Below are 22,598 nucleotides of genomic sequence, written 5' to 3'. Positions count from 1 at the left end.
GCTGATTTCCAAATTCCTTTTAGTTCTCTTGTTAGAGCCACATACCCACTTACTCTGTCTTCTTTGGGCTTTGTGGTGTTTTTATTAAGTGGAACAGCTTGGCAATGGTCTCTGATCACTAGATGATTCACATTATCAAAATGTTCTGGTTTCCCTCCTTTTCCAGTCCTGTTACAGTGAATCTGAGTCTGGTGATTTTTCAAATTCATCTTCGAGTCCTGCTAACTCTTCCTTTGCATCCAGTCATTAACAGGCATTTGTGGGCAAACCGCTGGTGAACAACCCGAGAAGCTTTGATCTCACCCCTCTGACCCTATTTCCCACTATTTCCGTATGCAAACTCATGTTCCAGCCAACTAGCCTTTGTTTCCAAAATACACCATGTACATTGCCACCAATGTGCCTTTGCCCAGTCAGTGGCAGCTACCTGGAACTTTGTCCCCACCCTCTTAGTCCCCTTCACAATGCCCTGTTCGAGTTCTTTGGGGTTGGCCAGAAAGCTTGCTTGGTTTTTTCCATGTTACAGAAAAACCCAAACAAGCTTTTTGGCCAACCCAAGACTTCCTTGGGCTTCCCAGGTGGTTCAGTGGTAAAGGATCAGCCTGCAACACAGGAACGCAGGTTCAATCCCTGGGTCAGGAAGATCCCCTGGAGAAGGAGGAAATGGCAACCTACTCCAGTATTCTTGTCTGGAAAATCCTGTGGACAGAGTAGCCTGGTGGGCTACAGTCCATAGGGTCTCAAAAGATTCAGACATGACTTGGCAACTCAACAACAAGACTTCCTTAAACCAGACTCTCCCTCTCTGATACCCTCACATTTAGTGACCATCTTCACCTGCCCACTTCACCTGCCTCTGAGCTATACTAAGAACTCTTTTAGTTGTCTCTGTATCCCCAGCATTTCCCTAAAATCCTATAAGGTATAAGGGTTCTATATAACTTCATGATGGTAGTTTTCACATAATTCTCTCATAACATGCTTCGTTGTCTTCCTAGTTGACCTAACTTGTTCATCTGAAGTTTTAAATGAAGTTTTCCCAATCTGAAATATACTTGATCTTTTAACATGATATTACTGTAATTACTGTCCTATTTTTCTTTATAGTAAATGGCCACTATGGGACTGAGGTGGGGGCTTCCTAGGTGGCTCAGTGATAAAGAATCCGCCTGCCAATGTAGTCGACATGGGTTTGATCCCTGAGTTGGGAAGATCCCCTGAAGGACAAAATGGCCACCCACTCCACTATTCATTCTTGCCTGAAAAATTCAGTGAACAAAGGAGCCTGGCAGGCTACAACCCATGGGATCCCAAAGGAGTTGGACATGACTTAGTGACTAAACAAGCAAGATATATGCTATATGCTTAATAAATATTTGCTAAATGAAAGAACCATTTTGAAAACTTGCTTTCTACAAATATTTCTCAGGTGTGGTCTCTAGACTAGCATCAGAGGCTCCTGGGGCTCTGTTACCCAATGTGGTGCCCTGGAATCTACCTCCTTCACTGGCTTCCCATGTTGCCACTGTAGATCAGCACCGGGGAACCACTGATCTGGAGTCAGCCCACCACAAGTCCCAGCTGGAAGTCAATCCCATGTGGAGTCTCCCATGCCAGCCTTCTGAAGAGACACAGTCCTTCTTTGTGACTGGCACCTCCTCTATTGGGAGATCTCCCATCTGGGTATGGACAGGAGTGGGCCAGACTCAAGTGTGGTCTCAGTTTTGCTCTTAACTATGTGTGCTCAGTCTCTTCAGTTGTGTCGACTCTTGGAAATCCCATGGACTGTAGCCTGCCAGGTTCCTCTATCCATGGGATTCTCCAGGCCAGAATACTGGAGAAGGTATCCATGCCCTCCTCCAGGGGGTCTTCCTGAGCCACGGATTGAACCCGCATCTCTTATGTCTCCTGCATTGACAAGTGAGTTCTTTACCACTAGCGCCACCTCCTTAACTATCCAAGGTGGTATCCTCAACTACAAGGGTGCTTCCCCAAGCCTACTGTGTCTGTTCAGAGCTAGAACCTTGTTGATCTGTGTGTGTGTTTGCTGGAGCTGCTGTAACAAAATACCACAAACTAGGACTTCACAACAGACTTGTATGGTCTCATGGCTCTGGAGGCTGGAGGTCTCAGGTCAAGATGTTGGCAGGATTGGGTTCATCTGAGGGCTGAGAGGGAGAATCTGTTCTGTGTTGGTCCTCTAGTGTCTGATGATGTGCTGGCCATGATTGGTGTTCCTTGGCTTGCAACGGCATCACTCCGATCGTCTCATGGCATTCTCCCCACGTCTCTCTCTCTCTGTGTCCAAATTTCCTCTTTTGAAAGGATGTGGCCACAATGAATTAGTGCTCACCCTGATGACTTCACCTTAACTTGATCATCTACAGAGACCCTATTTCTGTATAAGGTCACATTCTGAAATGCTGGGGCTTAGGACATCCACGTGTGAGTTTGGGCGGAGCACAGTTCAATGTGTAACAGTCTGAGTGTTGGTGGTAGGTCTAGCTCAGTCCCCACTTTAGCTTCTTTGGGTTTGAGTGATGCCAGCTGTAGAAGCCCTGGTTTGGGACCGACTGAGAGAGAAGTGGACTTCTCTGGTGATCCGGTGGTTGAGAATCTGCTTGCCAATGCAGAGGACACAGGTTCAACCCCTGGTCCGGGAAGATTCCACATTCCAAGGGGCAACTAGGCTGGTATGTCACAAGAACTGAGCCTTCACGCCCGAGAGCCTGTGCTCCATAACCAGAGAAACCATTGCAATGAGAAGCCCGTGCACCCCAACTTGAAAGTAGCCCCAACTCACCACAACCAAAGAAAGCCTGCATGTAGCAGTGAAGACCCAGCACAGCCAAAGTGAATAAAAAAACAAATATAACACTAACAAAAGAAGGAAGGAGAAGTGACACCTATTCTTGAGGGGATTTCTTGTTGCTCACAGCCCCGTAATCCCATGGAGGAAGGGACTCTGCTTCCCAAACTCAAAACCCATGGATAAGAACTTCAAGACTCTGTTTCCCCACAGAAGAAAATAAAATGACAAGCAAACTGGGAAAAGGACCAGGACTCTTCCAGGGTGTGCCTGGGCTCAGAATACATTGTCCATCATCTGCACTGCCATCTTCCTTCACTGTCGGCCAAGATGGCCCCAGCTGAGATGGTTGAGATGGCCCCTGAAATCCCACAGGGCCCCCTGGGCTGTGGAATGAATGGGAACATGGTTCAGAAAACATGAGTCCTGTCTGGGCTCTGCCATGAAGTGAGTCTGTGGCATCAGGCAGGTGACCTCCCCATCCTGGCTGGGGACCCTCTCAGATGTGGCCCACAGCCTGGCACTCACACATGTCCCCCTCCGTCGTTGGTCAGCAGAACATCTTTGTCTGCCATCATTCAGGCCATGAGCAGCCTGAGGGCCCACTGTGTGCCTCTCCCTTAATCTTTCCACAGGTGGCCTCAGGGCCACCTACGGGAGGTTCCCCCATGGAGAACTTGCCCAAAGTCCCTCCACAGAGCTCTCTCTGCACCCCCTCTAGTATTAATAGTTCCTGGCTTCTATTCTCAGGCCTGAGGGCAGTCTTGCAGTTGTGGATGTCAGGACTAAAAGGACAATAGAGATGATCTGTGCCTTTCAAGCCAGGTGAAGAAACCGAAGTGCAGACAAGAGGCTCCCAGAGCCAGCGCGACCCTGGTCTCCTAGTTCTCAGCACCCCTCCAGTTTCCGCTCTGAAACCACAACCTGCAGGCTGAGTCTGTCCCCTGCACCTTCCTGTCTCCTCAGGCAGTCTTGTAGCGTGTGTAATCCACTTTGCTGCAGCTTCTGATTCTGGGGAACCAGCTGTTGACAGGTGTGGAAGCCACAGATACGCAGTTTTGTCACAGATTTTGCTCAATGTGTCAGACTCACACGAGCCATTGTTCTTCATTTGTTCCTGCCTGTTTGACTCCTCAGGGCAGCCAAGACCTCTCCTGCTGCCAACAACCAAGTGACACACACACACACACACATAGGGACACAGACACAATCCCACACACTTACATATATACATAGGGACACAAACAGTCACGTGCACACACCACACACACAGGGACACTAACAGCCACACACATAGACACAGGCTCATACACACAGAGGGACACAAACAACCACACCCACACAGACTCATCCACACACACAGGGACACAGACACACACACGCACATAGGGACACAGACATACACTCACACACTTATACATACACACAGGAACACAGACAGCCACACATATACGGGCATGAACAGTCACACACACATATATACACAGAGGGACACATACTCACACACACACATGCATACACATGCACACAAGGGCAAGAATAGACACACACACATTCATACAAACCGAGGGACACACACACTCAGATAAACACACAGGAACACAAACGGCCATGTACACGCAGACATGAATAGCCACACACACATACACATATATACACACAGGGACACAGACACACCCACACACACTCATATACACACACACAAGAACACAGCCACACACACACATTCATACAAACTGAGGGACACACACATTCAGATAAACACGTAGGGACACAAACAGACACACTCACACACACACACACTCACACAGAAATGTACACATACACCCCACCACAGGTTTTCCACAGGGTTATAAAAAGAGTTGAAGGAGACAGTGCTTGTGAATAGATTTTAAAACTCTAAGGTTCTTTTGGGTATCAGGGATGATGAATTTGTAAGTTCCTCAAGGGCAAGAACTGTGTCTTCTACTCCAAAACCATCTCCCCACATACACACAGCCTGGACTATTATTAGGCATAGAGTAGGCTTTCGTTGAATTGAAATCTAATGAACTGAAAATTGCTTTAATATAGAACCACTTAAAGAAAAACAGCATTAATATCCGTAAGCCTCTGACCCCAGGGGGAGTTGAGGGCACAGCACAGTGACTGGTACAAATGCTGGGCTCCTAAGGGTGGGATCAGTGAGTGCTGACATGCCTGTCTCGCATGTGCCCACTCTCCGAAATGCAGAGGCCCTGGTCCTTCCCACTGCAGCCCCAGGTGTGCGAGTCCAGGAATCTGGAGGCATCTAAGAGGCTCAGTGGGAAGGAAGGAGCTGACAATGAGCTCTAGGCAACCACCAGCGAGCACCGGCAAGTTCCATTTGCAGCCTCTCACCGGAAGTTTGTGTTTAATCCATAAATTCATACTTTCAATAAATATTTATTGACCGTCTACTGAGTGGACATAAACTCTGGGCAATTGCCAGATGAACTTTTTTTAAAAATACGGACATTTTGCCAAGAGATTCTGGTTGAACTGATGGGGAGCAGGGGGCGGGGGGGTGGAAAGTTTCTGAATATCCCAGGTACTCAGGCAGGCAACCAGGGTGGAAAGCACCAGTCTTATTCCTGTGATGCAAGCTTAGATGGTCAGATAGGACACTATACCTGTCCTCCAGGAGCTAGGTGTCCAGGGGTCAGGCAGAGCACTGGCCCCAAGAAAGACCAATAATGAGACTCAGATGGAGGGCTGTGGACCAGGGCAATCAGAGGGGAAGAGGGTAGACGATAGGGAAGGCTTCTGAGAGGTGGTCCAGGCAGGTCTCTGTCCTCAGTAACATGATGGTCAGGGTGCAGGGTATGTTTTAGCCACCCCAAAGCCACATCCACAGAGAGGAAGCTTCCGCTCTTTATGAAAGGGAAGGGATGTGTCTCCAGCTTGGGAAACAAGGATGGGGGAGAGACAATGCCCAATATTAATCACAGGGAGAAAGTGGCCCAGTGCTGTTTGGCTTCCTAGCATCATCGACTCAGTGGACATGAGTTTGAGCAAACTCCAGGAGATAGTGAAGGAACAGGGAATCCTGGTGTGCTGTAATCTGTGGGGGTCGCAGGGAGTAGGACACAATTGAGAGACTGAACACCACCAACAACAATCTATGGGATCTGAGAAGCTTGCAGAGGCTTCCAGAAAATTTGAGGCAGCCCCAAGGGGGAAGATGGCCAGGAAACCCTTGGGCTGGGTGATCTTTCAGGGCTCAGAACAGCCTGTTACATTCCACTTGCCTCCAGTTCTCCAGACCCCGCATTCTTGAGCTTTCTAGACAGGCTTCAGGACAAGGCAGGAACTCTCATCAAATACTTTTTTGAGGGAGCTTAGAGGTCATCTAGGGGGCTTGCCTGGTGGCTCAGGGGTAAAGAATCCACCTGTGATGCAGGAGATCTGGGTTCGATCCCTGAGTGGGGAAGATCCCCTGGAACAGCAAATGGCAACCCACACCAGTATCTTACCTGGGAAATCCCATAGACAGAAGAGTCTATCAGGCTATAGTCCATATGTGTCTCAAAAGAGGCAGACATGACTTAGCAACTAAATGATAACAAGATGTCGACTGACATTTACAGGAGCTCCATCCCTGGAAATCCAAGCCTTGGGTCCCTTTCTGGGAGGGAGGTGACAGGGTTAATCTCAGGGCTGGGGGAGGCAGAGAAAGGCCTTGAAACCACACAGTGAAGCCAACCAGATTAATAGAAGTGGGGGGGGGGTGGGTAGACCATTAGGAAGACAAAGAGAAAATCATGCTGGAGCAATAGAAAGGGAAATCTAATATCAACTAGGGAAAAATAAATGGAGATTAGGGCAAACAAATTAGCTTTAATGGGTTCAATGCTAATACAAGAATAACAGCCGAGCTGCGAATGCCTTTGAGGGGAAGATGGGCTAGAGAACCAGAGCAGTCATGCAGGCAATAAAGACAAGACAGCTCAGGGAGGGGGGATCAGCCAGAAGAGTGAGGGGAAGGGGCAAGGTAGAGAGAAGGGAAAACTGGGGATGAATGAGTTGGGGGAGAGGTGCAGGGGAGGAGTCTGTCATCTTGGACAGGAGTGGAGGGGACTGGGGCAGGGAAGGGGCTGAGAGGAGCAGGGCAAGGGATGGAAAGAAAAACTAGCAAGACAGTGGGAGAAGACTGAGGACAGAGGAATAAAAACCTGCATAGGAAGGACTTGGGGCAGAAAGGGACTGGAGGCAGATGACAATCAAGACATGGAGGAGGACAAACCAATGTGGAAGAAGGGGGAAATATAATGGAATTTGGTTCATTCTCTGGCTAAAGAAAACTTGTAAGAAAGGAAAAATTCAACCTCAACAGCATGAAAACCTGGAGAGGCTTCTGAAGTGGGCTTTGCCATGCACCCATGCTTGGCAGGTGATGTGAAGACACATTTGCCTGCAGAGAAAGATCTGACTGTCCATCTGGAATGGCCACACACTGCCAGGGGCAGTGCCGGGAGCACCTGGGAGCCCTCAGCTGGAGTCTCAGTTCTGCCCTTTGGTAATGATGCACCCTTGGGCAAGTTACAGACAGTCTCTGCTCGCATCTCTTCATCTGTAAAATGGAGATCATGTGCTGTTATGAGAACTGGGTGAGAAGATGCAGATAGAGAGCTCAGGCTAGCTCCAGAGTGAACCCCTCCCACCCCGCTGGCTGTCAGTCTTCTTCCTAAGCACTGACTCTGGGGGGGGTTGTTATTCAGTCTGTGTTGTTCTGCTCAGTTGTGTCTGACTTTTTGCGACCCCGTGGACTGAAGCACGCCAGGCTTCCTTGTCCTTCACTATCTCCCAGAGGTTGCTCAAACTCCTGTCCATGTAGTCAATAATGCCATCCAACCATTTCATCCCCTTCTCCTCCTGCCCTCAATCTTTCCCAGCATGACGGTCTTTTCCAATGAGTCGGCTCTTCACATCAGTGGCCAAAGTATTGGAGCTTCAGCTTCAGCATCAGTCCTTCCAGTGGGTATTCAGGGTTGATTTCCTTTAGGATTGACTGGTTGAATCTGCTTGCTGTCTAAGGAATCTCAAGAGTCTTCTCCAGCACCACAGTTCAAAAGCATCAATTCTTTGGCACTCAGCCTTCATTATGGTCCAACTCTCAGGTACATACATGACTACTGGAAAAATTATAGCTTTGACTATACGGACCTTTGTTGGCAAAGTGGTGTCTCTGCTTTTTAATACACTCTAGGTTTGTCTAGGTTTGACTCTAGGGGGAGGGTGGTGAATACTGAAAGTAGCCTATCCTCCCTTTCTCCTTCCCCTCTTTCTTCTTCTTCTAAGAAAATCTCAGTAAAATACCAGCCAAGCTTAGTTTTTTCCCAGTTAGAGACCAATACAGGGGAATCCTCTTTATCCACCCTCTGTCTCCCTCCCTCCACCCCTGCCAGTCCTCTCTCCCTGCTGGAGATGAAAAAACAGGGCTACACCCTCCCACCTCTGGGCTGATCTAAGGCAAGAGCATCTGAGGAAGCCAGACCTCTTACCTCTTATTCCAAGGGCTCTGGGAGACCCTCAGATCTGCTAAAACATCAGAGTGTAGGGTGCTGGGAGCTGGTCCTCATGACCTTACAACCTGGGGGCTTCTTGGGCTTCATTAAAGTGCATGAAGGCCCCATAGGAGGGATGGTGGCCAACAGGCTAGGAGAAGGAATCAACAAGAATAAGCCCATAAATCAGTGACTGACCACCCAGCCAGGGAACCCAAGAGGGGAAAGAGGAGCGGGGATAACTTCCTGTCCCTCAGGGAAATCTAGAACCTCACCTTTTGCTCATCACTCAGGATTTTGAAGGAGGAAAAGCAGAAACTGATCCAGGCAGGAAGATGGGGTAGATGGGGTGTGAGAGATTTGTCACTTGCAGAGAAATGAGTTAATTAAATTAAAACTATTCCCATAAAATTATAACCTCCAAGAGGGTGAAGATCCACCTGTCTTAATCCCGTACATCCCTGGAGCCTGGAGCCATGCCTGGCCTGGAAGCAGTGATGGTCAGATGATCATGGAGAATGTTTTTGAGTGCTATACACGCAGCGTGTATAGCATACAACACTATGTAGATCACACAACACACCTAGGAAGAGAGGCAGAGAAAGGTGAGGCTCATGCCAAAATCAGAGGGGGAGCAGAGCTCTGTATGCAGGCAGTCTGTCTCCTGAGCCTGCTCTTCTAACCTCTACCCTATACAGATTCAGTGGATGAAAATAAACGAATAAATGACCCTCACCCCACTCATCAGGGCAAGAGGACAGATTTGCAAATTGCTTATAGTTTGGGCTTCTATGAAGGACTGATAAGTGTGCCATGCAGAAGGGCTAAAAAGCTGAAGGATGAGACAGGGCTTTGCTCTTATTGCACGTGGTTCTTGTCAGCATTGCCTCACCAGCAGCAGGTGATCCAGAGACAAACTCTCCAGGAATCCAGCCTCCTGTGCCCCTCGGATGAGCGGTAGCCAAGAGTTACCATCACCTTGGAGGTCCGAGCCCAGCCCCCTTGGCCCATCCTCCAAGTGTCAAGGTTCTGATAAGTCCAACCTCTTCCATTTGTTCCCTGGTCCTAGGAATGGGGGTGTCTTCCCACAGTTACTGTCTCAGGGTTACCCCAGTGCTCCTCTCTGCTCTTACAGCCTCCAACCACCTAGATAAACAGGTCCCTCTATTCAAGCACCTCTGCTGAAATACCTAGAAACAGGTTTGTGTTTTCTGATCAGATCCTGACTGATGCTCTACTTAATGCCAGAGGAGGTCAGAGGAAATAGGATCCCAGGACTGGCTTGGTCATGTCCTTGGCCTTGAACCCAAAACACAGTGCTGAACTCCTTGGCTGTGAGGTCTGGGGAACCAGTTTCCTTTTTATGGACAGATATCAGGGGTAACATCACCCCACAGCCCTGAGTCACAAACTTATCAAGTGGGTCTCTGAGTCAGGGATGTCCCAGTTCCCAGGAGAGGAGGTTTTTGCTATCAAACTGTGGTCCTCCCTAGCTGGAGCCAGCTCTTGTGGCTCTTTCCTTCGGTGCACATAGAAATCTCCCCACCAGCACTGTAAACCCCTCATCATTCTCCATAGCCCTCTATGGCCAGGGGTAGGAAGAAAAGGCTCCCCAATTTGGAACCCAAAGTTTTGAGTTGGTGACAGTCTTCTTATTGGTGTAAACTGGTGACAGGAATATTCATCTCACAGAATTTTTCTGCCCAACTGATAAGGGTGCATGTGAGCCATTGTGCTCCCCGCAAAGGTGTAAGCCTGACAAGTGTCACACCTTAATGATGACCTTGAAGGTTGGATGTAAAAGCCAACTGAAAGGCCCTTGCATTCATCCCATGGTTCCTGCAGAAGGAAGGCAGACCTCTCTTTTCCTGTGTCATGATGTCTGGGCCTCCTGTTTAAAACAACTCATGTCTAAGCATATGTGTCATTGAAAGAGACGGAATTCTGCTGAAAGCAAAGAATGTGTGGGCTTCACTCAGCTTGCTTTGGGCCTGCTTTCTTTCCTGCCTCCCTCCTTCCCTCCCTCCCTCTCTTCCCTCCCTCCCTTCTTTCCTCTCTCTTTCCTTCCTTCCAACAATGGACTCAACCAGCACTTATTGGGTACCTACTGTGCATCAAGCATTACATTAGAGATTAGGGTTTCAGAGACAAACAAGCCAGGCAGGGGCTTCCGTTGTGGTCCAGTAGTTAAGAAACCGCCTTGCAATGCAGGGGGCATGGGTTTGATCCCTGGTCAAGGAACTAAGATCCCACATGCATCATAGCAAGAAAGCCCATGGACATAACTACTGAGCCTACCACTCTGGAGCCTTTGAGCCACAACTAGAGAGTCCACGCACCTCAATAAAAGACCCTGCATGATGCAACTAAGATCAGACACAGCCAAATAAATAAATACATATTTTTAAAAAAGAAGAAGAAGAAGAAGCCAGGCAGAGGGAATATCCTGTGCAAAGGCCCCAAGACAGGAGGACACAATGAACTCCAAGGTCACACACAAGGTCTCTGAGCATGTAGTGCGGAGAGTGTGATAGGGGGTGGCCTCTGATGAAGCTGAAGGTCAGGTTTTATGCTTGCATGGCGGATGGTATCGTGACCAACCCAGACAGTCTTAGAGGAGGTGCCTCTGTCACCCAGAAATTTCTGATAGCAAGCCGAATATAAACATGGAGGAAGGACTTCCCTGGTGGCTCAGTGGTAAAGAATCTGCCTGCCAATGCAGGAGACACGGGTTCGATCTCTGATCTGGGAAGATCCCACATGCCATGGAGCAACTAAGTCTGTGAGCCACAACTACTGAGCCTGCGCTCTAGAGTCTGGAAGCCACAACCACAGAAGCCCACACACCCAAGAGTCCATGCTCTGCAACAAGAGAAGCCAAGGCAATGAGTCCTCGCACAGCAACCAGAGAGTAGCCCCTGCCCCCTGTGACTAAAGAAAAGCCCACACAGCACAACAAAGACCCAGTGTGGTTGAAAATAAATAAATAAAATTATTTTTTTTAATGGGGGAGAGATCTGGACTAAAGATAGCTGGATGCCCAGATCCCATCAGTACAGGGTTAGAAGATAAAACAAGGAGAGAGCGTGGGATCACCAAGGATGACGGTGTAGAGTGAGGCAGCACTGAGACCTGAATGAAGCCTGAAAAAAAGTAGATAGCATAGAACAAAACAGGGAAGAGACCCCATTAAAGAGAAACACAAGGAACTGGGACCAAGCACCAAGCCTTGTCATGGAAGCCTCTTTAAGAGGGAGAACTCAGCACCTGCCATCCACCAACTTCCTAGCATTTGAGCACCTGCTAAGCATAAGGCATATCGCGAGGTGATCCCTGAATAGCAAGGGATGAAGGGAAGGACAAAGGAACAGCCAAGTATGACCACTTGTTGAGAAATCTGGTTGACATCAATAAGAAAGAGAGGTTTCCTAGTCAAGGGGAGGTCTGGTTTTGTTCTGTAAGCAGACGCTGGGGAGGCAGCATAGATGAATTTAGTTGTTTGGAGGTCCAGGGGATGGGCCTGGTAAAAAAAAAAGGAGACGTAATAAAAGTTAGTTACTTCTTCCTTGGCCTCCCTTGGTGGCTCAGACAGTAAAGAATCTGCCTGTAATGCGGGAGACCTGGGTTCGATCCCTGGGCTGGGAAGATCCCCTGGAGGAGGGCATGGCAACCCATTCCAGAATTCTTGCCTGGAGAATCCCCATGGACAGAAGAATCTGGCGGGTTACAGTCCATGGGGTTGCAAAGAGTCAGACACCACTGAACGACTAAGAATGCACCACTAATATAAAAGACAAAGACATAGGAGGCTGATGGACAGAGTTGCGGCACAGGTGGAAGGAAGCAGTGAGACGGATGAGAGGAACAAGTGGCAGTCTCACCGACCTACTGTTTCTCTTCTCTGGTCACCCTTGGGAGAAGGAGTGCAAGGCACAGAGACCAAGGTTGCACAGCAAGTCCGGGTTAAAACCAGATGCACACCGCTGCTTCTCAGCGTACCAGCCCCTGTGTTGTAGTCCAAAGGCCTAACGTGCCCAGGTAACCTAAACCTCATAGATACTGGAGGGACTCAGCATGTAGACTTAGGGTGGAAGGTAGGACAAGAGGTTGGAACAGTAGGTCTCCATGGCCCTGGAGCATCTTCCTTGGCAGTGATTTGAGGCAGAGGTCCTGGTCTTTATTCCTTTCTATGTCAGAAAGGCATGGAGCCTAAGGGAACAGCTGCAAGGTTACAGCAGGAAATCACAGGCCTGCAGGTGAGTGTGCTGGGGAGACAACATCATGGGGCTGAGATGGTTAGAGACTGGGTAGCTCTAGCACGGCCACCACGCTTGAGGCAGTGGTCCCCAACCTTTCTGGCCCCAGGGACCTGCTTCCTGGAAGACAATTAAACTACCGAGTGGAGGGTAGGGGGATGGTTTCGGGATGATTCAAGTGCATTACATTTATTGTGCACTTTATTTCTATTATTGTCACATCAACTCCACCTCAGGTCATCACTCATTAGATCCTAGAGGTTGGGGACCCGTGCCTTGGGGAGCCCAAGCGGGTACAAGGAGATTTATAGGACACCCGAAAGCATCCATTGCATCCTCCACTGTAGTCCTTCCAAGGCTCAGATGCTCATCTTGACAGTTCTTTTAGGCTGAAACAAAAATCTCCAGATAGTCAAGTGGAAATTTTCACAGCACAATACATTGAATCATTCTTGCTTTTGGGCTAGGCAGCAATGTGAGAAATTGGAACATAAAGGGGGAAAAGTACCCAGCCATGGGACTTGGGGGTCTCGCAGTGGGGAATCCACTCACCAACCATCGCAACAGCCCCCCTCACATTTGTAAAGCATTTTTCTACCACATGTATTTACCAAACTGTTAATTAAACTTTTGTAACAGGTGCTAGGTAGACAAAGACAGGATTCCTGCCCTTGAGAGCTCATAAAAGAATCTAAGCAGATCAAGTATTGTCCAATGCAACCAGTGTTGTGACTAAGACTTGGGCTATGGGGCCCAGGGACTTCTCTGGCAGTCCAGTGGTTAAAACTCTATGCTTCCACTCCAGTGGCATGGGTTCAATCCCTGGTCTGGGAACTAAGAACCCACATTCTGTGCATGTGGCATGGCCAAGAAAAATTAAATCAAAATTGAAAAAAGATTGTGAGGCACAGGGAAATTATCCTACATCTCAAGGGTCTGAGTATCCGTGCATGTAACAGGAATTTGGGGCAATGACTTTTCTCTTGTCCTTGTGCATGTGTGCTCAGTCATGTCTGACTCTTTGCAACCCCATGGGCTGTAACCTGACAGGTTCCTCTGTCCATGGAATTTTTCAGGCAAGAATATTGAAGTGGGTTGCCATTTCCTCCTCCAGGGGATCTTCCTGACCCAGGGATGGAACCCATGTCCCTTGTGTCTCCTGCACTGGCAGGTGGTATCTTTACCACTAGCACCACCTGGGAAGCCCCTTCTCTTTTCCTCCTACCATCCTGACTCCTCAGAGCCCTGTTAAGGAGTGAAGAATGACAAAAGAAAGTCCTCAGATCTCTCCAAATGATCACTTTTCCAAAATATACATTTCTGGACAGCAGGCTTCCCCAGAACTTTGTAGAACTCTGACCCCTCACTATAGGCTCAGAGCTCTCTGTCCCCAGGCAAGTTGGCATCCCTTTGTCTGAGGATCTCACAATCAGAACCCACTTATGTCCAGCCAAGCCGTCTTATCTTCTTCCTCCACCCCCACGACCTCCAGACCAACAAAGGGCCTTTGTTCAGGAAGCCTCAAACCTCTTCCTGGGTCACACCTTCCCCACCTCCCACCCGTGCCCAACTAGGGGCTCCTACTCATTCCTGGCTTCCGGCCTGAGAGCCCACCTGGTCCACAGCCACATGGACAGGTGGTCAGCATGGTGGGTAGCCCTGGGGCAGGAAGGAAGGATGCGCCCACCTCTAGGCTGCTAGTCTGGTGGTGACTCGCCCAAAGGCGTCCACTCCTCCACACCGGACACAGGAGGGACAAAAGACTTTGGGTGACCAGGACTCGGCTCCAAACCTCAAACCATAGGGCCCATCTCCATCTGCAGCCAGCACGCTCTTTCCACACCCTCTACCCTGCCTCTCCAACAGCCACAGTAAATGTCTTTCCATGTCTTGAGAGCACCAAAGCCTTGTGTGTGGGTTTTCTTCCTGTGAAAGCTTCTTCTCCTGGTTACCTCCTAGTCATTATGCCCTACAGCTTCCCTCTGACCACTTATGGGCTCTGGCATCTGACTTACCTCTTCCTAAAAACCTCTCTCTTAACATGATGATTCCCAGTTTATCTGATTGTGTGTGTGTTAGTCGCTCAGTTGTGTCCGACTCTTTACCACCCCATGGACTGTAGCCAGCAGGCTCCTCTGTCCATGGGATTCTCCAGGCAAGAGTACCGGAGTGGCTAGCCATTCCCTTCTCTAGGGGATCTTCCCTACCCAGGGATTGAACTCAGGTCTCCTGCACTGCAGGCAGATTCTTTATCGTCTGAGCCACCAGGGGAGTTCAATTTATCTGACTGCATTTCTCCAAAGATTGTATATTCCTCAAGGGCCAGCTTTCCTGTCTTGTTCAAGGTGACTTTCCCAGTGCTCTGATATATACTCAGTACTTGGTATATATGGGCTTCCCGGGTGGCTCAGTGGGTAAAGAATTCACCTGCCAATGCAGGAGACATAGGGGACGCAGTTTCCATCCCTGGGTCGGGAAGATTGCCTGGAGGAGGAAACGGCAACCCACTCTAGTATTCTTGCCTGGAGAATTCCATGGACAGAGGAGTCTGGTGGGTTACAGTCCATGGGGTCACAAAGAGTCAGATAGGACTTCAAGACTAAGCATACACCCACTTGGCATATATGTGATGAGATCAAAAGAGATGAAAACTGTAATATACAAACAATAAAAACCATTATTCTAAGAAGATAGGGCTGAGGTGGGGGGTCTACATGCAGTTAAGTTTTTCTCTGAAATTTTCTTTATCAGCCATCACCTGAGGTCAGCATCAGACACTGCAGGATGTTTTGTTTAGCTCTTAATAAGTGGATAGAAACAATATGCTTGAAAAAACCCCCAACTTTCTCAACTCATAAAATTAAAACAGGCAGTAAATGGAGCGTAACCCTTAAAAATGTATAAAAAATATATGGCGAGAAAGACAATATCATATGATATTGCTTATATTCACAACCTAAAGAATTGATACAAATAACTTATTTACAAAGCAAATACAGATTCACAGACTTAGAGAATAAACTTATGGTTACCAAGAGGGGAAAGGGGGTAGGAATAGATTGGGAGTTTAGGATTGACACGTACACATTGCTATATTTAAAATAGAAAACCAGGGACTTCTCTGGTATGCCAGTGGCTAAGACTCTGTGCTCCCAGTGAAGGGGGTGTGGGTTTGATTCCTGGCTGGGGAGCTAAGATTCCATGTACCATGCGGCGTGGCCAAAAAAATAAATAAATAAAATAGGTAACAAACAAGGACCTACTATTTAAAAAAAATGACTACATGGTAAAATACTATATACATGGAGGATAAACAAATTAATAATAATAAGCCTTGGGGGGAAAAGAAACTACTCTTCAGAAGGAAATTTAAAGAATTTTTTAAAAGAATTTAAGCAAGTTTACAGAATAAAAGAAACTACTGAAAAAAGAAATTAAAATAGGCAGAGTCAACACAGGAATCTAGTCCAACACCCTTGGCTAGGTAATATAAAGAACTCAGAAGTCAATAAAATGAAATGTCACCAGGGACTTCACAGTTTAGGAGCCCGTGGTATGAGTACATCTTCCCTTTCACACCGATGCCAGCTGATCTAGTAAATAACCCTTGCAGAGGGTTCCGGAGAGTTTGAGTCTCTAAGGATACCTATCAGCAAGTCCTTCAGGAAGATTTAGGACAGTGACCCCCCCCCACAGGTTCAATGGAGAAACAGGATAGGTTTGTTTTTTAAGGCACAATTCCCAATTCATGCTACCAAAAAAAAAAAAAAAATAGCCTTTGTTTTTTTTTTAACCAGTTGCCTTTCTAGGGGTGAAGACTTCCACCTGTAGGAACCCTAGCTTTCAGATGTAGTGGGCCTAGCATGAACACCTTGGCAGTCTTAAGTTCTGGAAAATGGGGACAAAGATGAGCTGCTCAAGGTCTTATCCCTTTGGGTGGCTCTCTGGTGCCCCCTTGTGTTCAGTGTCTGGACCCAGAAGAGCCAAAAGCAGCAGGAACGGCGTGAGGGTGGAAAGGCTGAGCCACTCTCCAGGACTGCCTGTGGCTAATGAGAAGTCAGCCCTCTCCAAAGCGGGCTCAGGCCCCTCTGCTGAGCACCTGGGATATCTTCCCAGCCCTGGTGGAAACACACTGGCCAGGGCAAGTTGCCTAGAACTGGACAGGTGGAAGCAGTGCTCAAGGTCACCCAGTGGCCTCCACTTAGGGAGATGGATCGTAGCGTCCTTCCTGCCAGGTGTTTGGCTAGTGGGCTTTTCCTCCTGACTCAGTGCCCAGGCCAGAGGCACTTGTAGCCTCTTAAAAAAAAAAACAGACATTGACCGCTCTGCTGAAGACAGCTTGAGCCCCCGAGGGGTCATTGCAAGGCAGTTCTGAATGTGCTAAGTCAGTGGGTGGTAATGAGCACAGTGTGCCTAGGAGAGGCACGTCCAGCCCTCAGCCGTAAATAGTCCTTAATGGGCTGACCCAGGAGGCCTGGCAATGGCTCCTCCTCCTCGCCCGTCCGCCTATTCCCCCTGACTCCCAACCCGGGGCTCTGCCATCCTAGCCAGATCACCAAATCATCATGCCGGGACCATGGCATCTCTAATGTGGGACTGTAGGGCCAAGGCCAAGTTTCCAGGATCTGTTCTGGCCATAGAACAGGGCTCTCCCAGCAGCCCCAACAGGAGCATTTGTTCCTGGTTAGATCTTGACCCCCCATCACGCAGGCTGAGTCACATGAGTCACATGAATGTTCACTGTGACTCTCTAAGCCCTGGTCTCTTCATTGGCCAAAGGAAGACCTCAGGCCTTAAGCTCGGCACCCCCCCCGCGCCCCCCACCCCGGAATCTAGGGATTTTAGAGAACTGAATATGTTGATAAATCTAACAGATGCCTTCTTACCTATAAGCCTTTTCACTTGCTGTTCCCACTGCCTGGAACAGTTTTCTTCCTCATCTCCTTCTCTAGTCTGACACCTCTTTATCTTCAGCCTCAGTTTAGACTTCTCCAGGAACTCTTCTAGGGCTTCCCTCATAGCTCAGTCGGTAAAGAATCTGCCTGCAATGCAGGAGAACTGGGTTTGATTCCTGGGTCAGGAAGAACCCCTGGAGAGTCCCATGGTCAGAGGATCCTGGCAGGCTATAGTACATGGGGTCGTAAGAGTCGGACACGACTTAGCAACTAAACCAATACCAACAGCAGGAACCTTTCTCTGGCCCCCTGAGCCTGGGCTTGGTCCCCTCCAGGGGTTCCCACAACCCCTTTCATGTCCAAGTCCCACTGCTGGCTCAGGTCCACTGCAGGTGTCCCAGATGTGGCCATGCCATGCGGCCACCAGCTAGTCTGACTGACTCTTCACTTGAACCCCATGGGGCAAGTACAGGAATCACATCTACCTTATCCAACTCAACATTGGGAGGGCCTGGTACAGTGCCTGCCACGTAGTAGGTACTCAATAAATATGCATTGAGAATAGTAGATGGGCTCAGAATGAAATAAAGGCTGGGGCTGGAGGGTAGAGGCCAAGTCAGGAAGGCAGCTAAGGAGACAGGCGCACATCACGGTGTGTCCATGTTCTGCACCACTGCCCACTGCCTGGCACATCAGTCCTGGAAGCCCCAGAGCATGGGCCAGTGAGGTCTCTGCCTGCAGCTCAGTGCTCTGAACAGAGCTCAAGCTGGGAGCCCAAGGACAAGGTCTGCTCTGTCCTAGCTCAACCAGAGAAACTCTGCTTTTATTCTTTTGAGTCTGGGTTTCTCATTGTCTTTGTACTTAAAAAATCTAGTTCTATAATTCAAAAGAAGAATGAGAACGAGAAACTTAAATACCACTGATTTCTTCATCCCATGCCCTCATTTTAGAGATGAACAGAGACGCAGAGAGGACATGGAGACTTCCCCAAGATCACACAGTTCAGTGTCAGAGTAGGAAGACAGACCCTGAATCCTCAACTCCTTAGATACTTTCCAGAGGGTAGAGGGAGGTGGTGGGATTGTTATTTGGAGTGAGGTGCTGAGGGTCTGAGAGGAGACTGTGTGTGTGTACTCTGTCATGTCTGACTCTGCAACCCTGTGGACTGTAGCCTGCCAGGCTCCTCTGTCCATGGAATTCTCCAGGCAAGAATACTGGAGGGGTTTGCCATTTCCTCTTCCAGGGATCTTCCTGATCCAGGGATTGAACCTGCATCTCCTGTGTCTCCTCATTGCAGGTGGATTCTTTATCTGCTGAGCCCTCTGGGAAGCCCATGAGAGGATACTGAGCAGACACAAAAGGTCCCCAGAGTGGAATGTGCCCCTCTGTGGCATCATACATCCCTGCCCCTGCCACCCTGAGCTAGCCCCCCTCAGAGGCAGGAAGCAGAGGGGTACAGGAGGAGCCCCAGGGGGTGTGACCAACAGAGCTCATGTTTAGGGGCTCTCAACAGCCAAGGCCCACATGCCAGCTGATTCTCTGCCTGGTGGCCCTGACAGCAGTCCTCCTGGATTACTGTCTTTCAGGCCACGGAGGGCTGAACCAGCTGGGAGGGGCCTTTGTGAATGGCAGACCCCTGCCTGAAGTGGTGCGTCAGCGCATCGTGGACCTAGCCCACCAGGGCGTGAGGCCTTGCGACATCTCCCGCCAGCTCCGTGTCAGCCATGGCTGTGTCAGCAAGATCCTTGGCAGGTAAGCACAAAATTCACCCCCACCCCCTTCCCTCCCAGGGACTCAGGTCCACTCCGTTGTCCGGCCTGGGTCCCAGGACCTGAACAGGATGTGGTAGGGCTTCCGGGCCTCGCCCATCTGCTGCTCATCTGTGTGGTTTCCTGCTCTTCCTTCCTCCCTCGTCCATTTCTCCTTCCTTTCCTTTCTCCCTCCCCCATGGTCTCCTCTGCCTCACGTCCCGTTTTCTACAGGCTTCTTTGTTCCTAAGGCAGAAGAATCTTCCCCAAAGGCTTTCCCTCTGCTGAGACCAAGGGATGGACATAAGTTTGAGCAAACTCTGAGAGGTGGTGAAGGACAGGGAAGCCTGGCATGCTGCAGTCCTTGGAGTTGCAGAGTCAGACATGACTGAGCGACTCAACAGCAATGAGGAGGATGGGACACACAATCAGAGGTGGCTCCTGAGGTCTTGCTCCAGCACGAGGGGTGTCTGAGTTTGTGCTTCTCAAACTGTAACTCTCAGAGCTCTTGCAATAGAAGCACTGCAGTGTTTTGATGAAATGCAGATCCTAAGCCTTAGACCAGGTCCATGGCAGCACTCTCTCTGGGAGCCAGATCTGGACACCGTGATTTTTATGAGATGACCAGGTGACGCTTATGAACGCTAACTCTGGAGCAGCAGTTCACGACCCTGGCCGCACAGTAGAGTCATCTGGGGCATCTTAATTTAGAAAAGAAATGGATGTCTTAAGCCCCAGCCCATACTAGTTAAGGCAGAACTTTAGGGGAATGAGCCCAAGTTTGGGTATAGTGTTAAGCCCTAAGATTCTAATTTTCTGCAGCCAGAGTTAAGAACCATTAACCTAAAGGTTCAGGAGGGACCAGGAGCAGCAAAGGGTAGCCCAGCCTAGAAGACCACTTCCAGTGGAAGTGCCCATGCGCAGGGTTTTCTGGGCTTTGTGTCAGTTCAGTATCTCCCTTACCCAACCCATAAGTGAGATTCAGGAGGATTTCTGGTTCAAAGAGATCAAGGCCTGTAATTGGACATGGGAAGCCCTGCCTCCCTGGTGGAAGTCATCAAGGAAAATTGTTGTCCCCAGGTCTCCTGGGGTCAGGAGAGGGGTTTCTCAGGTGGGTTGCAGCACCCCAAGAGGGGCTGAGTGCTAGTGGATGGTGACACCCATAAGGGAGTATTAAAGAGCCAGGTTTTCTTTCATGGCAGAAGAGACCAGAGTTTCCCCAAGGAGGAGAGGTAGGCTATCCTGACATAGGTCACTGATCTGCCTAAGCAGCTGGTTGGGGAATGGGAAATGGGGGGTGGGGAGACCCCGAGAGAGCTGGCTTGGCTTAGGGAGCTGGACATGGCCAGGGCTCCAAGCCAGGCTGGCGTTCCAGAGTCCATGAGGACCAGCTTCAACCTGAACCATGTAACCTGGTGGAAAACCAGTGGCCGGGGCTGTGGGGTGGGGTGGAGGGGGGTTGGAGGGGTTTTATGGAGAACAAAGGTGAAACCGGAAAGTCAGGGCAGAGGGCCCATTGACCCCAGCTGGCTTTCTGGGGAAGGAGGGGTAGAAACAGGATGGTCAAGAACAGTCAGTCATGCTTCAGCCAAGAAAAACTGGATGGAGCAAATGGCCACCACCTTGAGCCTGTTTATACACACAGAGCACACTCAAAATGTCCTTTCTTAGAAGGGAGATCTCTTGTGCTGCATAAGGTGTTTCCTGAAGGTGTTCAGGTGCAGGAGATTGGCCAGAGGGATGACTGGAAAGAGAGAAACCAGGCATCCCAGAGTGAGGCCTTTTGAAGAGTGTTCTGGCTCAGCAGCAGCATAAACCTACCCATGCAAGGGAACCAGGCAGTGACAGGAACATGGTGTCAGAGACCAGCCTTGGGGGTCACCGTTCACCCCCTCAGGCCCTTCCCCAAGAAGCCTCAGAGGGGAACGAGAGTCTCTGGCTAATTTGCTGCCCAAAGATCCCAACCCGCTTACTGGGTACTTCTTTGGGGTTCTCTATTGGAGTAGGTACTACGAGACTGGCAGCATCAGGCCTGGAGTGATAGGGGGCTCAAAGCCTAAGGTGGCCACCCCCAAGGTGGTGGAGAAGATCGGGGACTACAAGCGGCAGAACCCAACCATGTTCGCCTGGGAGATCCGAGACCGGCTCCTGGCTGAGGGTGTCTGTGACAACGACACTGTGCCCAGTGTCAGCTCCATTAACAGGTGAGAGGGACACTGCAGCCAGGGACTGGGGCACCTGGGCTTTGGGGGACTCATGATGGAGACCCGACTTGAGTGGAACAGAGCCTGGGAGGGGGCTGCATGCTGAAAAGTCCGGCTGGAAGTGCCCTGGGCCCAGGGTAGGTACCACACCTCTGTAGCATCCCCACTCCCACCTCAACCTATCCCCCTCCCCAGGGCTGTACTCTCTGTAGTTTTCTTCCCCACATAGCACATCCTCTTTCATTCAATAAAAGAAACTTCTTCTTGGATCAAGTCTTTCCTGCATGAGACACAAGACTCCTAACCTGGACCTCATTCAAGCATCCACTCATTTGTTTAGTCATTCAGTCATTCAGTCACCACCTCAGTCAGTTATTCACTCACTCATTCATTCACACATAATTTACTCATATGTAGGCCCTAAGGCTGGAGTAGGAAATGGCAACCCACTCCAGTATTCTTGCTTGGAACTCCCGTGGACAGAGGAACATACAGTCCATCAGGTTGCAAAGAGTTGGACACGACTGAAATGACTTAGCACACGTGTACGCCCTGAGGATGCCCAAGTCTTGTCTGTGTGGCACTTATAGTCCAGTGGGAAAACAGACACTAATCAAGTCCTAATTGATGTCCACACAAACAACGGTAAAAATGCGGTTCTCAGTCTAGCTAAGGAGAAAAATATGAGGGTATTGAGCTGTTGTCAGGTGGCTTGGTTTAGGGAGGTTATGAAAAGATGTCCCAAGTAAGAAATAACAAATAAGAGTTACCTAGGTGAAAGGGGGAGTGAAAGGAGCTTGAGATAGCATGTGCAAGGGCCCTGTGGCTAATAAGATCTTATACAAGAAGTTGAAAGAGGGAAGTCCCTGGCAGTCCAGTGGTTAAGACTCTGCACTTTCACTTCTAAGGGCCTGAGTTTGATCCCTGGTTGGGAAACTAAGATCCCACAAGCCTCATAGCATGGCCAAAAGAAAAGAAAAGCTGAAAAGAAAGCCAGTAGGTAAAGGGAAGGGGAGAGAACAAGGTAGACTGAGGTGGAGATGTGAATAAAGGCTGTTTGCCCCTCAGAGGCCGGTGATAATGCTGTGTACCTCTCACTTATAAGCAGTGGCAAGAACCTTAGCATGAGATGTTAGCCATGAGACTGACTTGCATTTCAGA

At 49.3% G+C, this 22,598-nt stretch overlaps 1 protein-coding gene across 1 annotated transcript in view; it reads left to right on the top strand.

The window, feature by feature from the left end:
• Positions 1-22,598, top strand: part of PAX8 (paired box 8) — a 61,661-nt gene that overhangs the window by 15,303 nt on the left and 23,760 nt on the right. The window contains exons 3-4 of the mRNA XM_070472741.1: positions 19,072-19,237; positions 21,237-21,437. Of these exons, the coding sequence (XP_070328842.1) occupies positions 19,072-19,237; positions 21,237-21,437 (367 nt within the window). The remainder of the gene's footprint in view (positions 1-19,071; positions 19,238-21,236; positions 21,438-22,598) is intronic.

This window comes from Odocoileus virginianus, chromosome 2 (genome assembly GCF_023699985.2).
Source record: "Odocoileus virginianus isolate 20LAN1187 ecotype Illinois chromosome 2, Ovbor_1.2, whole genome shotgun sequence".
Classification (NCBI taxonomy): Eukaryota; Metazoa; Chordata; class Mammalia; order Artiodactyla; family Cervidae; genus Odocoileus; species Odocoileus virginianus.
The sequence above is the reverse complement of the archived record's forward strand: the minus strand, read 5'-3'. Positions and strand labels throughout refer to the sequence as shown.